Source organism: Heterocephalus glaber, unplaced genomic scaffold (genome assembly GCF_053883595.1).
Source record: "Heterocephalus glaber isolate CG9 unplaced genomic scaffold, H.glaber_assembly_v1.0 deba00001550, whole genome shotgun sequence".
Taxonomy (NCBI): domain Eukaryota; kingdom Metazoa; phylum Chordata; class Mammalia; order Rodentia; family Bathyergidae; genus Heterocephalus; species Heterocephalus glaber.
The window spans coordinates 13,843,875-13,864,421 of NW_028258343.1; the positions used below are offsets into that span (position 1 = coordinate 13,843,875).

General features: G+C 39.5%; 1 protein-coding gene across 10 annotated transcripts in view; it reads right to left on the minus strand.

Annotated features, from left to right (window-relative positions):
- Positions 1 to 20,547, minus strand: part of Akap7 (A-kinase anchoring protein 7) — a 163,679-nt gene that overhangs the window by 60,020 nt on the left and 83,112 nt on the right. For 5 of the 10 annotated variants that reach the window (XR_015442551.1, XM_087190126.1, XM_087190129.1 and 2 more), the window contains 2 exons: positions 16,615 to 16,727; positions 15,305 to 15,325 (listed from right to left, as the gene is read on the minus strand). Coding sequence is in view for 9 of the 10 variants with exons in the window: in XM_087190126.1 (XP_087046252.1) it covers positions 15,305 to 15,325; positions 16,615 to 16,727 (134 nt within the window). In the remaining variant the exon portion in view is untranslated. The other 5 variants (XM_087190123.1, XM_004845985.4, XM_087190128.1 and 2 more) reach the window with 3 other exon arrangements.

Here is a 20,547-nt window from a genome sequence, read left to right on the forward strand (position 1 = left end):
TGAACTCAGGCCGTTGAGACAGGATCACAAATGCTGCCAACGGTCAAAAATAGCTCCATCAAGTGGAGTTTAGAGACAGAAACCCACTGCAGGAGCAAACCAAAATTCCCACAGGCAAGGATGGCCAGCTACTAAGGCAACTTAAGCGGGCTTTGTTAGGACTTCAAGCACCGATAGTATGAAGTTTGGCTGGTGCAGAGAGACCAATACTCTTAACTGACTGGGGTAACAAACTCAAAAAGGAACTGAGCAGCTTAATAACTCAAAGAATTAGCATTTTCTAGATCTAAGGTGTGTCTCTCTGTGAAAGAATAAAATCCTAGTGAATGGTTGCAGAAAACTAACTCAGAGGGCCAGCATGTAGCTCAGTGGCGCCACACCTGCCTGGCAAGAGCAAGGACATGAGTTCCATTCCCGGTACCAAAGGAAAAAAGACTAGCTCATATTTAGGAAATGGTAGTCTAATTCCAATGCACACTAGTAATAGTTTTTTATTTCAACCTTAGTTTCCACTAAAATCTAAATGATTCTCTTAAGAAAAACAATCTTGCCTTCTTTCATTGTGTAGCTAATTATAATCAACAAGAGCTGGCTGGCTAATGAGCTTGGCCAATCTTTCTAGTGATAAAAATCTTTATTTTTGTGATAAAGAAAATGTTATTGCCATCCCCCGATTTCAGCTGGCTTATTTTTATGTGACAATTCAATTGGTTCAAAAATTAGCTACTGTCACTTACTAAACAAGCTAAATAATTCTGCATCAACACAACTTTGGCATAAAAATTTAAGTTTTCTTGGCCATAGATTCTCTTTTGTCTCTACCCACAATCAGTCCTCCTCTATGGGGACTCACCGGTTCACTACATAATGCCCCATGCTGTCTGTATTTGTCAGCTGATCCACTGCTGGGGACAATACCTGACATCTATGACTTAAAAAGGAGGTGAGGTTTTAGCTCACGGTTTCAGGGATTCAGTACATGGTCAGCAGGGTATAAAGCAGAAACATCATTACAGAAAGAGGGAGAGGAGCAAAGCTGCTTACATCATGTGCCTGGGAAGCAGGGGGGAAAGGTTGAGGAATCAGACATAGACCCCAAAGCCACACCTCCTCAGACCACCCAGACACTCCCAGAAGTGTGCTCTGCCAATCCCCAGGGTGAATCCCAAAGCCCATCTGGCTGACATTCCTAACCACCACATTGCCCTTGATTAGGAAAATAAAATTACCAGCTGATAGGGCTTCCAAAATATCTGAAAATGACTTGAGGAAAAAAAAAATTTCCTATCACTAGTGGTAATGGTTGAGACAGAACATTTATATTTAATACAGTTAAGGCAAACACATGCATATTTTATTATTGCATTTTCCAATACAAGTTCTAAAACTATGTTTCTTTAATTATACAGTACTTAAGTCAGAATTTTGTCTGGAGCTTCCAATGCTAGTAAGTTAAAATATCCACAGAACCTGGCTGGACATTTAAAGCAGAAATATCATTTAAGCCTGAACTATCAAGGTCAGTATTTCCTAAACCATGTTCTACTAAACACTAATGAGATAAAGGAAAACCAAAGATTTCCTGGTCAAGTACATTTGGGAAATGATGCTGAGAAAGACTACACAAGTGTCCAAAATATTCCCTGCCTCTGCCATGGTGCTCCTTCCTGAAGCAATTTATACATCCTCCTCTGAATGCAGAAGGGACCAGGAGATTTGCTTTAGCCAATGAAATGTGGTCAGGAACAACATTTGACACTTCTTAGCAAAAGGTTTAAGAATCAGCATGTGGTTTACCAACTCCCTTTTCTATGGCCAGGAGACTAGCTCTGTCTGCGACAGAGCCAAGCTCCTGAGTATGGCAGAGACACAGCTGCCCCCACAACATAAGCCAAACACATAAGCCTTTGCTGCTGAGATCTTGGGATTCATCTTAATTCAGAACAAACAGTTGCGTCCCAGAGATCCTAGAAATCAGATTAACTTTATTTAGCTCATCATTACTCACAACCACGTACCTAATAGCAGAATTCTGAAAAAACTGAAGATGTTCTGAGTGAAAAAAATTCAAAAGCTGCTAAAGATGATTGCTTCTAATCTCCATGCATCTCTGAAGATTAGATTGATCATGTCATTTTTCTCTTGGGTTTTCAAAGAAAATCAGGGCCAATTGGGAATCATTTACAATCCTGGTATTAATCAATTCGTAGTATCTTTCCTTAAAAAATAATCTAGGTTTCAGGCCAGGGATTTAGCTTGGTGGTTCCACCGCTTGTCTCGAAAGCACAAGGTCCTGAGTTCGATCCCGGGTACCAAAAAAAAAAAAAAAAATAATAATAATCTAGGTTTCTCTTTTTTGTTTTGTTTTGTTTATTTTGTTTTGCTTTTTTTTTTGGTACTGAGGATCAAACTTGGGACCTTGCGCTTGCAAGGCAGGAGGCAGAACCACTGAGCTAAATCCCCAGCTAGGTTTCTATTTATGTACATATGTGTCACTCTATTTCTTAAAAAACATGAAGTACTAAAAGATTCCAAACATTCACGTAGGCTTACCTTTATATACTTTATTTGCAATTGTTAAACAATTATAAACTTAATAATTTAGGTTTTTTTCAATATATGGAAACAGACAATATACCAGTGCAATGTTAAAAAATGTATGAGAGGGAGCCGAGGATTTAGCTCAGTGGTTCCAGCTCCTGCCTCGAAAGCACAAGGTCCTGAGTTCGATCCCTGGTACCAAAAAAAAAAAAAGTATGAGAAGAAAAAGAGAAGTCGCTTGTCATGAGCAGTGCACTCTTGACACAGTAGATGACACAGGTGACTGACTAATGGCACTGCCAGCATCACAGAAGAAATTATAATTCCATCTCACATCAGATGTCACTATGTTTTTAGTGCTCAAAAGCCATTAAAGCAAAAAGGTCTGTTTTTATATGCACTTGGTAATATGAAAAGTGACTCAAATACAAGTAAAAACTGTGGGTAATTAAGCCCGTTGGCACTGGAAAACTCAGGAATAGGTTGCTGAAATGTGATTTACCTTGTACCAAGGGTATTTTTAAGACAAGCTCTTTTCTGGAATGAAGGCAAGGAAGTGTCCTCTTTCAGTTCCAGGGCTCCCTCCTCCTTTGCTAAGGGGACAGTGTGCTTGTGGGGAGGGGCCACCTGGACATCCCTGTCCTGCCCCTCATCAGAAGGGCTTCTAGCTGCAGCTCTGAGCTTCCCTACTGGGGTTGAAGGGGCTCCCCTCCTTCACAAAGATGGGGCTTCCTGGGTCCTCCTCCTAGGCCCCTCCCAACCTTTCCAAGCCTTCTTCCTTGGCACTGAAAGTCAAGAGCTGCTTCTGGCTCTGTAGTCCTCCCTGCTCTGAGGTAGCTTCCATCAGGCAAGTCCTACTAGTCCTAGAAGGCACTGGTCATGATCGCGTGGACTTTGGTGTCTACAGGATTTCTCTGTCTCTTGTTTCTCTAAGTGTAGTTTGAGATATTTTTCCATTGCTTGTTGCTCTGTATGGTTTCAGGAGGACACAGGCAAAGGTTCAGATCGAAATGGCCACCATATCTTCCCTTTAGAACTTAAAGATCTTTCTCTTGTCCTTCTCCATTCATGCATACAAGAGAGCCAAATTTAGGATTTAAAAAATCTCTCTCTGCAAAGCTGCAGCAGCCTATTAGGTCAAAATACTTATCCTATAGTCATTACCAAATAGCATGGGTGTCAAGAGTGATTAAGACCAGGCTCCTCTCACTATGAGAAGTGTTAAGAGATGTCAGGGGATTGGTCTGGGGCTAAACAACAGAGTTAAAACAAGAGAACTCCTGCTCCTTCTCATTCATTACAGAGATTTCCTCCAGAGAGAGTAGTCTCAGTTTAGAGATGGTTTTGAAAGATCCATTGTCATGAGACCCCCAAAATGAGTGACAATCAAATTACACCAGGCCAGTTAATAAAATCCTGAAAAAAATAACTGTTAGATAGATAAGAGGATGGATGGATAAACGGATGGACAGGAGTAAATAATGGTGGGTGAGGAGAGAGGACATCTGAAGGTTACAGCTGGAGAACTGTACAAAGGATTCAGCCAACCTAGTCTAAAAAAAAAAAATCTAGTTCCTGTGGTGGTTCCATAGATTCAGGGACTCAAATTTCCGCCAAACCATCAGCACAGTTTTCACCCCTGGGCTCTCCTTTTCTGCTGTCACTGCCACTCCTGCCTGTGGCTGCCACACCCTCTGCCCCGCCTCCGGCACCATCATCCCCAGCCCTGGCTGCCTGCACATCAACTTCCACACCTACAACAAACTCTCAGCGAAAACAGTAGCTGACATCTTCAAAGAAGCTCACATTTTTCCTTCTGAAGTCTGACAATGACTCTGAAAAGCCGTTGCAAGGAAGGGCCAATGAATAAGCCGAGGTTTCCCTAGTTTCAGTGCAACAGTAGTAAACTGCAAGAGTTACAATTCGGGGAAGATACATAAGAAGCCTAGAAAAGAATGTGTGTCTAAACAACAACTGATCTATCCCGGAGAGAATCACATTTATTTCTTGAGGAATCTGGGTTTGTGCTAAGATGCTTGTTTAATTTAAAGCCAGTCTTCTTCTGCCACCCAGTGTTAGCACACAATGCTAACCCACCAGGTTTTGCGATGTTTAAATCACAGAAGCACAAGGTCATTCAATGAGAAAATGAATCCAAAAGGCTTCACTTTATAAAAAGCATGGAACCAAACAAGCAGCAGACTAGTGGCGCCAAACAGCTGTGTTCTAAGAAAACTGTACAAATAATGCGAGCTTCACTTACCATTTCAAAGACATAGTAAGATTTTGAGTCTTTATTCATTTGATTAAAAAAAAATCACAAAACAGTGATCATCAGAATAGCTCTAAAATGTGCAACTCTTTTCAATATTATCTGATCTAATCTACTCACTAGAATTTCATGAAACTAAGAATACCCAAAACTGACACATACACTGACTAAATGTCTCCTCACGTTGGAAAAAAATGTAATTGATAAAAAGAGCCTTATGCTTCCCAGGATGTATCCTTAGCCTCAGCTCAGCTCTCTAACTTGGAAACCACAACCCCATGCTTTGGCAGAGGAAGCTGCAAGTTGGGAAATTCAATGGAGAGATTCTATATTTTCAGAATTCTGAAAATAATATGTAGAACTCTTAGCTGCCCCACTGGGTTTTGGCTACTTCTACTGCATGCTATTACCTGCAAACAGATGTTCTACCAGGGAACAGGACGCTGGAGCCTAGGGACTTCTGCACCCCAACACTGAACACCATTTGCAAACAGCACACTGGTCCTTTGCGGCCACCCCCACTAGAGGATGATCTCACAGCCTGCACCAACTTTCTGTCCACATCTTTGATATTTTTTTAAAATTTTATTTTATTGGTACGTTGTCGGTATACAATATAATGACATTCATCATTGGAAATTTGCTCCTTTACATAGTCTCTCTTGGTTCTTATTTTTCCTCCTTCCCCTGCCCTCCCTTCACTCCCTCCATCCCTCCCTATTTACAAAGACTTTGTTTCCATTTTTCCAAATTCTCATAATAAGTCCATTCCCTTCTTTCCTTTCCCCTACCCCTCCCACTTAGCCTTCCCCTTTGCCCCTTTTCTTCCTATTTCACATTATCTATTATACCTTTTAGTCCTTATTTACCCTTTCAGTTTCTCACACCAGAGAAACTATTCAGTATTTATACATGTGTGTCCTACTTATTTCACTTAAGAGTATCGCCTCAACGTGCACCCATTTAGCTATAAATGTCTCTAATTTCTCATTTTTATGGATGAGTAGTACTCCATTTTATTAAAAAACCACATTTTCTTTATCCAGTCTCCAGTTGATGGGCTGCTTCCAAGTTTTAGCTATTACAAATTGTGCTTCTATGAACATGGGTGCACATATATCACTGTGGTATGATTCTTTTAATTCTTTGGGGAAGATACCCAGCAGAGGAATAGCTGGGTCAAATGGGACTTCAAGTCCTAGTTCTTTGAGGTCTCTCCATACTGATTTCTACAGTGGTTGCACCAGTCTACTCTCCCACCAGCAGTGGAGCAGGGTTCCTCTTTCCCCACAGCCCCAACAGCATTTGTTACTGGTTGATTTCATGATAGCAGCCATTCTTTCTAGAGTAAGGTGGAATCTCAGCGTTGTTTTCATTTGCATCTCTCGAATGACCAGTGATGTTGAACATTTTTTCATATGATTATTTGTTATTTCTACTTCTTTGGCTGAGAAATGTCTGTTCATTTCAGATGCCCATTTTTCGACTGGGTCTTTAAATCTGGGAGGTCTGATTTTTTTAAGTTCTTTATAGATTCTAAATAATAGACCTTTGTCTGAGGAACAGCAGGTGAAAATTTTTGCCCACATGTTGTGGGTGATCTCTTCACTCTGTTGGTGGTTTCTCTTGCTGTGCAGAAGCTTTTTAGTAAGAAGAGATCCCACTTCTTGATTGTGCTAGTTCACGGGCAACTGAGGTTTTGTTCATAAAATCTTTTCCTACACCACTGTCTTCAAGAGTTCTTCCTAAACTCTCTTCCAGCCGGTTTAGTGTTTCTGTTTGAATATTTAGATCTTTAATCCATTTCAATTTTAGTTTAGTGCATGGTGAGAGATATAGATATAGTTTTAATCCTTGGCAAGTTGAAACTCAATTTTTCCAGCACCATTTATTAAAGAGGCTATCTTTCCTCCAGGGAGGGTGTTTGGCTCCTGTGTCGAAGATGAGGTGGCTGAGTGTGTCTGGAGCTGTTTCTCCACCTTCTAATCTGTTCCACTGGTCCTCAGGTCTCTTTCTTTGCCAGTACCCTGATGTTTTTATCACAGTACCTTTGTAGTATAGTTATAAGTTGGGGGTTGTAATATCCCCTGCCATATCTGTTACCTAGAATTGCTTTTGCTATTCTGGGTCTCTTCTTGTTCCAAATGAATATTTGGATTGTTTTCTCAAGGTCCATGAAGTATGCTGCTGGGATTTCAATTGGGATTGCACTGAATCTATATAACAGTTTTGGAAGTATGGCCATTTTCACTATGTTGATCCTTCCTACCCAGGAGCAAGGGATGTCTTTCCATTTTCTGATATCATCTTCAATCTCTCTTTTCAGAGTGCTATAGTTTTCTGAGAAGAAGTCTTTGATTTCTTTTGTTAGGTTGATTCCTAGGCATTTCAGTTTTTTGGATGCTATTGTGAAAAGAATTGTTTGCCCTATTTCTCTCTCAGTGAGTCTGTTGTTCATGTAGGGGAAAGCTATTGATTTCTGTGTGTTGACCTTGTATCCAGCTACATTACTGAATTTGGTTATTAAGTCTAGAAGACACGTGGTGGAGTTCTTGGGGTCTTCTATATAGAGTATCATGTCATCTGCAAATAAGGACAATTTGACTTCTTCATTTCCTATCTTTATTCCTTTTATTTCTTTCTCTTGTCTAATTGTCGTGGCTAATGTTTCCAGAACTATATTGAACAAGAGTGGTGATAGTGGACATCCTTGTCTTGTTCTTGATTTTAGTGTGAAGGATTTCAGTTTTTGACCATTTAGTATAATATTGGCTTTTGGTTTTTCATAGATGGCTTTTATCAGATTGAGGTAGAGACTGTCTATTCCAATTTTTTGTAGGGTTTTTATCATAAATGTGTGTTGGATTTTGTCAAGTGCTTTTTCTACATCTATTGAGATGATCCTATGGTTTTTGTCCTTGGCTCTATTGACATAGTGTATTACACTGATTGATTTGTGTATGTTGAACCATCCCTGCATCCCTGGGATGAATCCCACTTGGTCAGGGTATATGATCTTCTCCATAATCTTCTGCATTCTATTTGTCAGTATCTTAGTAAGGATTTTTGCATCTATGTTCATTAGTGAGATTGGCCTATATTTCTTTCTTTCGGTTGGGTATTTCTCTGCTTTGGGGATCGAGGTGATGCTTGCTTCCAGGAATGAATTCGGGAGTACTACTTCCCTTTCAAATTCATTGAAGAGTTTAAACAGTAGTGGCAGTAGTTCCTCTCTAAATGTCTTGTAGAATTCAGCAGTGAAGCCATCAGGATCTGGGCTTTTCTTAGTTGGTAAATTTTTAATTAAGTTTTAAATTTCATTGATTGATATTGGGTTTAGAATTTTTAGGTCTTCTTTGTTCAACTTTAGGTCTTCTTTGTTCAACTTTGGTAATTCATATGTATCTAGGAATCTGTCCATTTCTTCTGTGTTTTCCATCTTATTGGCATACAGGTTCTTGAAGTAGGTATTGATGATCCTCTGGATTTCTGCTGGGTCCATTGTAATTTCACCCTTTTTCATTCCTAATTGCATGCATTTGGGTCTTTGTTTTTCCTTTTTCTGATAAGGCTGGCTAATGGTTTGTCAATTGTTTTTATTCTTTAAAAGAACCAACTCTTGGCTTCATTGACTTTTTGTATCATTCTCTTAATCTCCACTGCATTGATTTCTGCTCTGGTCTTCATAATTTCCTCCCTTGAATGAGCTTTGGGTTTGTCCTGCTCTTCCTTTTCTAGAAGCTTAAGGTTGAGCATCAGGTTGTTTAATTGGACTAGCTCTGTTTTCCTATTATGAGTATTCCCTCATAAGACTGCTTTCATTGTGTCCCATAGATTCCGATATGTTGTACTGTCATTGTCATTTAATTGAAGGAACTGTCTGATTTCTTCTTTAATTTCCTCTGTGACCCATTGGTTATTCAGAAGTGTGTTGTTCAATTTCCATGTGTTTATGAAATTTTTGTGGTTTCTTTTGCTATTGATCTCCAATTTCACTGCACTATGGTCTGATAATATACAGGGGATAACTTCAATTCCTTTGCACTTACTTAAACATATTCTATGAACGAGTATGTGGTCTATTTTGGAGAATGACCTGTGTGCAGTTGAAATGAATGTGTAATCTGATTTTGTGGGGTGGAACACTCTGTAAATATCTGTTAAGTTCATTTGTTCAAGAGTTTGATTGAGTTATAGTATTTTGTTGCTTGTTTTTTATCTAGTTGATCTATCTGTGAGAATGGAGTACTGAGGTCCCCCACTACTATTGAATTAGTGCATATATGACTTTCCATGTCCGTTAGTATTTGTTTTATACAGTTGGTCACACTAGCATTTGGTGCATATATATTTATGATTGTCATCTCTTCCTCTTGGATTGTTCCCTTTATAGGGACATAGTGTCCTTTGTCTCTCTTAATCATTGTTGGTTTGAAATCCACTTGATCTGCAAAGAGGACAGCTGCTCCTGCTTTTTTTCAGGTTCCTGTCACATGGAGTATTGTTTTCCACCCTTTAACTTTCAGTCTATGAGTTTCTTTTTGAATTAAGTGTGTTTCTTGTATGCAGCATATTGTTGGATTTTGCTTCTTGACCCATTCTGCCAGTCTATTCCTTTTGATTGGTGAATTGAGACCATTAACATTGATGGTTATAACTGATATGTATTGACTTATCATTGTCATGACTTTTTCTTTTTGTTGATTTTCCCCCTTTACATTTAATTTCTTGTCGCGCCCGATGGATTCCTTCTGCTGTTTCCTGGGGTTGTGATCCTCATTGTCTTTCCCTAGGATATTGTCTAAAATTTTTTGGAGTGGTTTGGTATTCATGAAGTTCCTAAGGTGCTCTTTGTCATGAAAGTATCTTATTTCACCATCAATTTTGAAAGATAGTTTTGCAGGGTACATCAATCTGGGTTGGAGGCTGTTTTCTTTTAGGGCTTGCAATACGTCACTCCAAGCTCTTCTTGCCTTGAGGGTTTGCACTGAGAAGTCTGCTGTGATTCTGATGGGCTTTCCTTTATATGTGATTTGTTTCTCTTCTCTAACTGCTTGTAGAACTTTGTTGTTCTGTTGAGTTTCTGGAATCCTAACTATTATATGCTTCTGTGTAGATATTTTTTGATCAAGCCTAGTTGGAGTCCTATATGTCTCACTTATCTGTATGTCAAGTTCTTTTCCCCTGCCTGGGAAGTTTTCTGCCATCACTTCTGTGAACAGTTTTTTTATGTCATCTGCACTCTCTCCTGTTTCTTCACTGACTTCAATCAGTCTTATGTTATTCTTCTTTGCATCGTCTAGCAGCTGCTGGATTGATTTCTCGTGGTCCCTTACAATTTTAAAGCAATTTTTCTTTTCCTGGTTACTAATTGCAGTCTTATCTTCTATATCTGAAATTCTGTCCTCACATTGGCTCTTTCTGCTGTGTAGACTTTCAATGGAGTTTTTAATATCCTGGAAATCTGTTTGTACCTGTTTTATAAATCTGTTTCCATTTGTTTCCTATGTTGGGATTCCATCATGTTTCTTAGCTCCTCTATTTTTTATCTGTTGTCCTCTCTAGATTTATTAATCATGTATTGCACTATGACCACAATCTCTCCTGTTTTCTGAGAAATTATTTCTGATTTCATTTTTTCCAGATCTCCTTTTGTTGCCAGTTCAGGGAGTCCAGGTGGTTGAGTATCAGTGTTCCATCTCATTTCCCTTTGGGGTTGCTGTAGGTTATCTGGAAGTCTGGTTTTGAGACTTGTTTACGTGTCTTCTCATTTCCCGGGGCGGCGGGGAGCGGCGGGGGGGGGGGGGCTGTTGGCACCTGTGCAGCTCTCCTCTTCTGTGCTGGGAGCAGTGGTACCCATATCTTTGATATTAATGAGATCCTTTACCTTCATAAACAGGCTGATTATGGCTCTAACATTGAATCCGCTTCTTTCTTTAAGTCAGCATGGATAGCAGCCTTTCAGATCATTAAAATGTGACCATGGTCAGATAATGGAGAGAAATCTAACTGAATTACCACACCAGATTGATCTCATTAAACCTCCTAGAAACAATAATGGATGGACCATCTACTTCACTATCTCAGAATTTGTCTGTCCTAATCTGCAGTGTGTCTCTACTTAGCACAGTCCTTTTTACTAATAATTACTATGTCTGTCCCAGCAACAGTCCCACCAGTATCTTAGTAGTGCTCCACTATCATTCCCAGATGTTCTTCCAGCAGGTCAAATCAAAACCAAAAGAATATACAACTAGCACCAACCTCTGAACAAAGCATCTTACAGGGAAGTATTATTCAGCTCTTTCTTAGCATTCTCCCTGTGTCCCAGCCCTCATAGCAGAAACTGAGGGAATACTTCCCCGGACACTGAGAAGCCTGCCAGTGCTGGGAATCCAGCAGCTCCCCTTGCCGCTGAAATGTGGGGCCTCTGACCTGCTCCTCCCCAATCCTGACCACACTCAGCTCACCAAGCTCCACCCCCTCAGAACCCAGAAAACCCCCAACCCCTGGAGAAGGAAACCTTTCGTACACATGGGGAGGGATTTCCTGGATCGTGAGGTATACTGAAGTCAGCTCTATTGGCTGACCTATCAGAAAAGGCATGGGTTAAAAGGAGATTTGTGGCAACCCAATTTTTAACTCCATAATTCATTGAAAACATTAAGGCAAACCCCTCCAAAATTATTTTATACAACTTTAATTATAGTGTCCATTCTATATTTTATTTCTCTTCTTCATACTATTACAGTCCTTATAAAGATTTACTCTAACAGATCTTTAGATCATTGGTATTCTTTACCATGAATGACTTAAAAACTTCCCCTATTTTAAATTTAAAAGTTATTTCTACATTTTCCCTGTTATTGATAATGCTTAGTAAATATTTGTATGCATAAAAAGCGTCCTCTTAAAATAGTCCTTTAGGATACTATCAGCAGCAAGGATATCTTAAAGAACATAAATTTTTTCATGTTTTTCCTCATCAGCTGCATAGTTCACAGCTCAAAATGCCATTCCAATACTGCAAGGCACCATTCATAATCTTTGATAGTCCTCTACCACAAATTTATCCTAACAAAGATTATTCTCATAAACTGTGACTGGGACTATAAATTGGCACTACTACTTTACAAGGCAGTTTGAGGTGTTTTGGAAAAATGACAATGGATAATACTCTTTGACCTTAGAATTCTACTTCAAGGAAAGGGTTCTTTGAAATACTGGGTATCTAAACAAAGAACAGTGAATGAAGATGTTTACTGCTGCACTGTTTGAGGTAGCAAAGAAACAGAAACTAACCTAATTATTCATCAAGGAGAAAATGTTTTAAATATGATAAATGTAATTATGATATAATAGAGTTTTATTTCTTTTACCCTATAGGACTGTATGTATTTGAATCACCTACAATAAGCATATGTTCAGATAATAACTTTATAATTAAAATAACTTTTAAATAAAAATTAAAGTGCTTGAAATGAGGCAAATCCAATATATAGATATATATGATTACCCTCTTTTATTTTATCATCAATCTAAATAACACTAAAAACTAACTTGTATATTCTGAGACAGCTAATGTTAGGTTCAGCTTGATTGGGTTAAAATATGTATTATTGTGGCATGTGTCTATGTTTCCAGAGGAAAACAGCATATAGTCCGAGTGGACTGGGGGAAAATCCACCCTGTGGGGAGCTGGACACCATTCAGACAGCCAAGCAGGTGAGAACAATGACAGCGAAAAGATAAATGTGTTGATCTGTCTCCTGAGCCAGGATACACTCCTCTCCTGCCTTTTGACATCCGAACCAGGTTCCCAGACTCCAGGATGCACACTAGCAGAACTTTGGGTTCTCAGGCCCTCTGACTAAAAGCTACACCTTCACCTTCTCTGATTTGAGGCTTTTGGACATGAGTCACACTCCTGGCATCCCAAGCTCTCCAGCTTCCACGTGGCTACTGCGGGATTTCTCAGTCTCCATAATTACTGAGCCAATCCCCTTAATAAATCTCATCTGCCTGCCTGCCTATCTATCTATCTATCTATCTTCCCATCTATCTCCCCAACTATCTATCTCCACATCCATCCATCTCCCAATCCATCCATCCATCCAACCACCTATGAATCTATCTACCCATCTATCATCCGATCCATCCATTCACCCATTCATCCATCTGTTCATCTATCATCTATCCATCCATTCATCCACCTATCCATGCATCTATCCATTATCTATCCATCTATCTCCCCATCCATCCATCTTACCTATCAATCATTTATCTATCCATCCATTTATCCATCTATTTATTTATTATCCATCTCCCTATCCATCCATCATTCCTCTATCTATCTATCTATCTATCTGTCTATTATCTATTTATTTATCATCTTTCTCCTATTGGTTCTGATTCTCTGGAGGACCCTGAATAATATGCATTCCATTACTGTCTTAAGCAATGGCCACTCACTTGTAGAATAAAAATTTAGGAGGCTGGGAATTTAGCTCAGTGGTTCCGCAGCCTGCCTCGCAAGCACAAGGTCCTGAGTTGGATCCCCAGGACCAAAAAGAAAAAAATTTAGAAGTGAAGCCAGGCATGGTGGTACACGCCTGCAATCCCAGCACCTGGGAGGCTGAAGAAGGAGGATCAACACAAGTTCAAGGCCAGCCTGGGCCACATAGCGAGACTCTGTCTCAAAAACAAACATCTAGAAGTGAAGTAATGTTAAGAAAAGAAATAGATAATTGGAACTGTAAAAAGTAAGAAAAAGACAGAGGAGTCAGGTATTTTCAAGGAACCTGCATTCCAAACCACAAATTATAATAAGGTAAATAAATAAAATCCACTTGTAGTTATACCACTTTTTCATACTGGTTTAACTTTACTGTAGATTTGCTGCATTCAAAGACTACTGGGGGCTGGGAGTGCTGCTCAGGGGTACAGCACTTGTGTTGTACACAAGAGGCCTTGAGTGTGATCCCCAGTACTGAAAAACAAATTTTTTTAATAAAATAAAATCTGCTGGATATTTATTTAAGCCTCCTCCAGGTGTCAAAATGTACTGAATGTAAACCAGTATATTTTGCAGACCTCTGGATCCGGAGCACAGAGGATACTATTTGAACATCAAAACTCAAGGTCTAGGTCCACCAACTGATCTGAGGGTGGAAAGTAGAATTCTGTAGCTTCCCCAAGCACTCCACGTGACTTGTGAATCCCAAACTTAAGATATTCTTCTTTCAGGAAAACTGACCATCACAGTAGTGACTTGCAAAGAGTCACTGCATAAATTAAAAGAAAAAAAATTCTTATTTGGCTTTCTAAAAGATGAAAAGATCATACAAGAGGGCCCCTCCTCCTATCTGTGGTTTCAGATATTTGTGGTCAACTGTGGTTGAAAAATATTAAACAGAAGCTTGGTGTGGTGGCACTCGCCTATAATCCCAGCATTTGGGAGGCTGAGGCAGGAGGATCATCATGAAATTGGGGCCAGTGTGGACTATATAGCAAAACCCTGTCTTCAAAACAAAACACAAAATTGAATAGAAAATTCCAGAAATAAATAATTCATAAGCTTAAATTGTGCATCATTCTGACTACTGTGATGAAATCCTGTGCCGTCCTTCTCTGTCCCAACAGGACAGAAACCACTTTTTTTGGTCAGGAATCTATGCTGTATACACTACCCTCCTGTTAGTCACTCCACAGTCATCTCAGTTATTAGCTCAACTGTCCTGGTATCACAGTGCCATGAGTTATTTTATTAAATAAGTAACAATTATTTTATTTAAAAATGGCCCCAAAGTGCAAAAGTAATGATTCTGGCAATTTGGATAAACTAAAGAGAAGGCATAGAGTTTCCTTTAAGTGAAAAGGTGAAAGTTTACCATAAGTATATATGTACAGAAAGAAAACAGCGTACACGGGGATCAGGATTATCTGTGGTTTCAGACACCACTGGGGTCTTGAAACGCATTGCCTTGGAGAAGTGGAGACCACTGCCATTTATTTTCTATAGATTAAACATTCTAACCTAAATAAGTCTGATTTCACCACTGCAGCAAGGACTGTCTATTTTGATCGCCACTGTGTGTTCAGCTGCCAGTGTGCAGCGCACAGTGCACAACATTCGCTGAATTATTGTGATTTGGACCAGAGCTCCTCACACACAGAAATGAATTTGTTTCAACTAGAGTGGATGGGAGGGAAGAGAATGAGCTAGAAGACACAGATGCAAAGACAGGACTCTGTAACTAAAAAGAATGTGATTAAGGCACCTGACCTTTCTGAGTCTCGTATCCCTTTTTCCATAGGGTGAGGGAGTCGGTTCTGTGAAATCAATGGCCAAGAAATCATCCAAGTGCAGTGTGAAATGCTGAAGTGCAGACTCCGGAGCAGTTTGGACATTCCCTTGACAAATGTCGTGGGTGTACTCATTTCAGAATTGATGTTGTAAAGACAAAGAAACATTTGAAATGGGGATATTACCTTCAGCACTGATTTGTCAGTCTGTGATTAAGTGTGAAACCGCTCGGAAGAGGGCAATCCATTGGAAAGCAAAGCAGGAAAGATAACGAGTAGAGAACTGTCAGTCTATAGGTTTTACACATTGTTATTCCAGATTTCAAAATCTACCATTTACACAGATTATTTTTACCAAACATATTCTGGAATGCTACCTAATATTAATGAATCTATGGCATAGTTATAAAAAAATGCAAAACAAATAAAAAAATTTTTTAAATGCAAGATTTCTTTTAGAGGGCATCTCTAACAACGGTTTGTAGAAAACTCATAACTGCGGGATAGTGAATCACCTAAGCCCATGTTTTAAAACACCAAAAAGACTTTGTAAGGACAGAGAGATCAGATGCAAAACATGCTACATTTAGAAAAAAGTTCTACTTACTAATGAACATGACCTTCATTTACAGAACTGCAAATGAGTCTTATCTGCAGCAAAGCCCACGGAGAGCAGAGAGGGGGTGTTAATCTGAAAGCCCATCTCCAAAACTGCTATACCAGAGCAGGCCACCCACCAGATGTCTTAATGTGCATGAGGAGTCCCTGGGCTGAAATGGGAAACGAGGAAGGGCACCCTTAGGGCTCCAGGAAACAGGCTCGGGAATCCAGACAAAATCAAAAGTTGTTCCACTGTGGGAACGGGGAGGGGTGGGCTGGAAAGGAACTCGAAGTCACGTGCCTTAGCCTGCTGCCGCTGGCCTTCGCTCCGGGGTAAATGCTCTCAGGCACTTGGGCAGAGAGGTTCCCCAGCTACTCTTGGCCCAGCCCCCGCACACTCTCCCCAGGATCTCCATGGAGGCAAAGGCTGGAAGAGCAAGATGTCTTCTGGAGGCCTGGAAAGACCACTAGAGAGCGGAACAGGCTTTGCCCAGCTTGAAGCACCCAGGGGTTGTGAGCAGCACTGTGGACAGAGGCAGCAGAGCAAGCGCTGGGAGCAGCAGGAGGCAAAGGACCATGCGGAGAGAGCAATGCAAGAAGCTCTGGCTCCACCTCAAGGCTGCTGGGGAAGAAGCTCACACGGTGGCGGGAAGAAGCTCACATGGTGGCGGCCAGAAGCAGCGGCCGTGAATGACGCCCAGTGTGCACCTCGCAGGGCACAGCTGCCACAGCCTCCATAGAGGACCTGAGCGTGTCCTCAGCATCCTCAGGAATCGGAACCACACTAGCCTGGGATCACAGAGGCAGGGCCTCAAAACCACACGAGTGGCTCTCATCCCGACTGTCTGAGGGCTGGAGCAGCCCCTGCGACAGGCTGACCATAAACGTGCACTCACATGCTTCCGGAGCCAGGGCGCTTTGGACAACTTCATAAAGGTCAGGTGGGGCTTAAAACTTCTGCTTTCTCCAGCCAGGATGCCTTTTTCTTGAAACATCCTTTTTGCAATCTCTGAAAAACATCAAAAGGACACAAAACTGCTACTGTAACTACACAAAAACATTTGGAACTAGCAATTCCAATTCTAGAAAAATACAAAGCAATAGCAGTGTCAGAATCTAAAATCCTGTACGGAAGATATTTATTAAAGCATTATCTTGGATTAGCTTAGATTGGAAATAACCATCAATAAAGGAATGGTTGATAAATTAGAATACAATCATACTAAGGACTATCATCCACCTAATAAAAAGAATTCATCAGAACTACACATATGGGTTCAAAATGACTACATATTAGCAATCTGATATTTCTATGGTACACAAGCACTACACTGCAATACACAAGTATAATTCTTTGCCATAAATGTAAAGACTCACTTGCCAAACACTATTATAAACAGCTTTTTATTTGTCTTTATGCAAAAGTAGGTGGGGTTGGGGCTGGGGATTTAGCTGAGCAGCACCGTGCCTGCCTCGCAAGTGGCAAGGTCCTGAGTTCGATCCCCTGTACCAAAAAAAAAAAAAAGTAGGCGAGGTTAATGCTAGCGAGGTAATTTTAAGGGTAACTGAAGACTGAAGACTAAGAAGTCGACCCTGAAGGTTCTGGCACCTGATTCGTGTTTGAGGAGCTGCAGCCCAGGTGGCCTGACTGCCACTCCCCTCATGCTTCTCTCTAACATCCAGGGCTCCAGAAACTCTTTTTAAAAATACATTTTTCAACACACTATGAGAATGAAAAGTACGCCTTAGTTTTAACTGCGAGTCCTACTGGAGTCCAGAGATTGCTAAAGATGCACATAATTATAGCCAGAAATACTTGGATGAAACAAAACTCAGCGTCTCTCCGTCCTCCCTGAACTCTTCCTGAACAGTGTAAGGTTTCAGTTTTTCTGCCTGGGAACGTGAAATGAAACAGATGCATGGGTGAGCAAAACAAAGACACCATATTGCTCTTCCTAAGAAAATGAAAGGTTCCATTAGAACAGCCGGTCCACTCGAAAATAATAAAATAAGGTGAATATAATTCATTGAGAACAGCAGAGTCTCAAAACGAAAATCCTGGGACAACAGGAAAACCCCATGGATGCGTTCTGTTTACTGACGACAGATCTTTGAGTGCCATCTCTGACGTCCGGCACGGGTCATCGCTCTGCTGGCTTGGCCAGGAGGGTGAAGGGCAGACAAGAGAATGCGTACTGGGAGCGGACAGAACCCTGGAGCGGCACCTGGCACCTTCATCTCAGTGCCCAGCATGGCTGGGCCACAACCCTGGCCCCTACGAGCTGCTCATCAGGACTGGCTAGGCTCAAGCTAAGTATCAACCCAGCTGTAGGTGTGTAATGGATGTTCTGTCACCTGTTCATCAAAATAACCCTAAGAGTGAGCTGTTATTATTCTCACTTTACAAAACAAAGAAACTAAGACTAAAATGTCAGTAGCTTACTCAAAAATCCTCAGCTAGGTAGTGAGGAGGACAGAATTTGAACCCAAATTTTACTAAGTACTAAGTTCACACTGCCTCCTACATGAAGAATCCAAAATCTTCTTTCTCCTTTCTAAGAAATGTTCTTCAGACAAAAGCTAAAGGTGGTTGGGATAAAGACTTGTACACCAGATCTGAAGTGCAGTCAACAAGCTCTGGTGTGATCTCTCATTCAATCAACAAATATTAAGAACCTATTATAGGGGCCAGGGATTTAGCTCAGTGATTTCGCTTCGCACTGCGCAAGCTCAAGGACCCGAGTTCGATCCGTGGTACCCGGCCCCCCAAAAAGAACCTATTATATGCCAGCTACTATTCTAGGAGGTAAAGAAAAGGAACAAGATAAATTCCCTGCCCCTGTAGAGCTCCCTTCTATGCTGTGTGCCACAGAGAAATACATAAAATAAGGTCAAGAATTAATAACTGAAAGGCAGAAAAATGCAATCAGGGAAGGGCTATGAGTGATACGGAAGAAAGAGGGCTGGTATTTTAGGTAAGGGAGTTTGGAGTTCCTAAGATGTGGCTAAAGGGATTGAGGACTAATTTCTAAATCTTCAAATATTGGGAAAATTATCACATTAGCAGAGCTTCGGATACCAGCTTAGAAACGTGCTTATCACCTAGGAAACAAAATCAGCACAAAGATGTGAGCACACAAATTCCCCTATTCTGTTGCTTACTGACATTGCCACGCATGTCGAGCACATTAACCCCTGAAGCGTTACAGAGGACCCCCACTGGCAGGATTATCAAAAGTGCAACTGACAGAGGAAAAGGCCTTCAGTTAACAGAAAATGGTACGCATTTGTACCATTCTTTACTATGTACATTAACTTGTGCATATTATTTGATATAACAATCTTATTATCAAGTGAGTCCGTAGGAACATTTTTCAGTTTATTGGTTTTGGTTACTAAAGGTTTAACCTAACAGTTTTCGTTATTCATGGGATCTGAAATCATTGATAAAAGATATTTATAAAACAATTACTTGTCACATTTAATTTCTTTTGGTTGTAGTTTCTCAGTATATTTTAGGTACCCAAGTATATATTTTCTAGGTGTATAGAAAATTATTTCTGGAAATAATTTCTTAATAATGATTTATGTTTCCACTAGTAGTATAATCTATTGCTTAGCCAGAATATCAGGTAATGGTCACAAAATATCATTTTTGAGATGAGTTTTTGCTAATGTGAAAAACATATCACTTTTCATCTATGACAAACATATTCTGGAAGAGAAGCTTATGAATAATTACAGAGATTATCTAATTCTTCCTAGTAGCATAAAAATTCCTTCAAGCACTAAACAAAAAAAATCACACAGCAAATACATCAGACATCCTTCAAAAATCAGCTAAGAGCATTTCCTAAATAATATAATTTATCTCATAGCTGAACATGAAAGTTGTCTAAAAAAACAACTTCTTTAAAATACATTTTAAATACTAGGAATCTTTGCTATATATAAAAGAACACTGAAAGAGATAATTTCATAAAAATACAATGGTTTGTAATCCCCATAATTATAACTCTACCTTTTCCTTACATATATGTATTTATTTTTACATGGAGATTTTCTCCAAGTGAACTTTTAAAAATGTAGTAGCAATAAATTTATACTTAAATTGTAAAGAAGTTTTCAAAAGTTATCTCAAAGTAAATTATAACAGATTGATTTTAATAAAATCATATATTTTAAATAATGCACCTCTTTTGCAAAGTAAAATATTTCCCCTTTTCTTCTCCTTGGTATTTTCCCTTTTCTCTAAAACTGTGAGGAATGTTTACATGATAGCATGATCTCAAGTTTGAAAATAATCATGATCATATATAAAAAATAATGATCACATACTAAATGTAAATTAAGTAGTCCTAATATATTTTAAAAATTAGTATATTCTATGTCTATACTGTGGATATAATAGAAATAGTACACTAGATTTTAGTTTTAAAGACTGATTTGTGAATAAACAACACACAGCAAGCAATTTCTTTCCATGGTTTCCAGTTGGAAGATACTTTCTAATATCATTGTAAGTTATTATAAAAATTACTTCACATATGATATGGCAAATCTCAATAAGATTTCAGAGATATTTAGTCATTTAAATTTAAATAAATAAATGTCATAAAGCCTTTTTTGTCATTCCTGTGGCATTACTATTTAAAAGATTCCCATTTCCACATGCTGTCTAAACTGCTTCATCTTAGCTTCAGAGAAGTGATTTGAAATATACGTTTCAAAATAATGACATAATGTTGACACCAACTTCAATTTTATAATTTTATACTCATCATTTTAAATAGGAATTTCCAATTGACTACTGTATAACACTGTCAAAC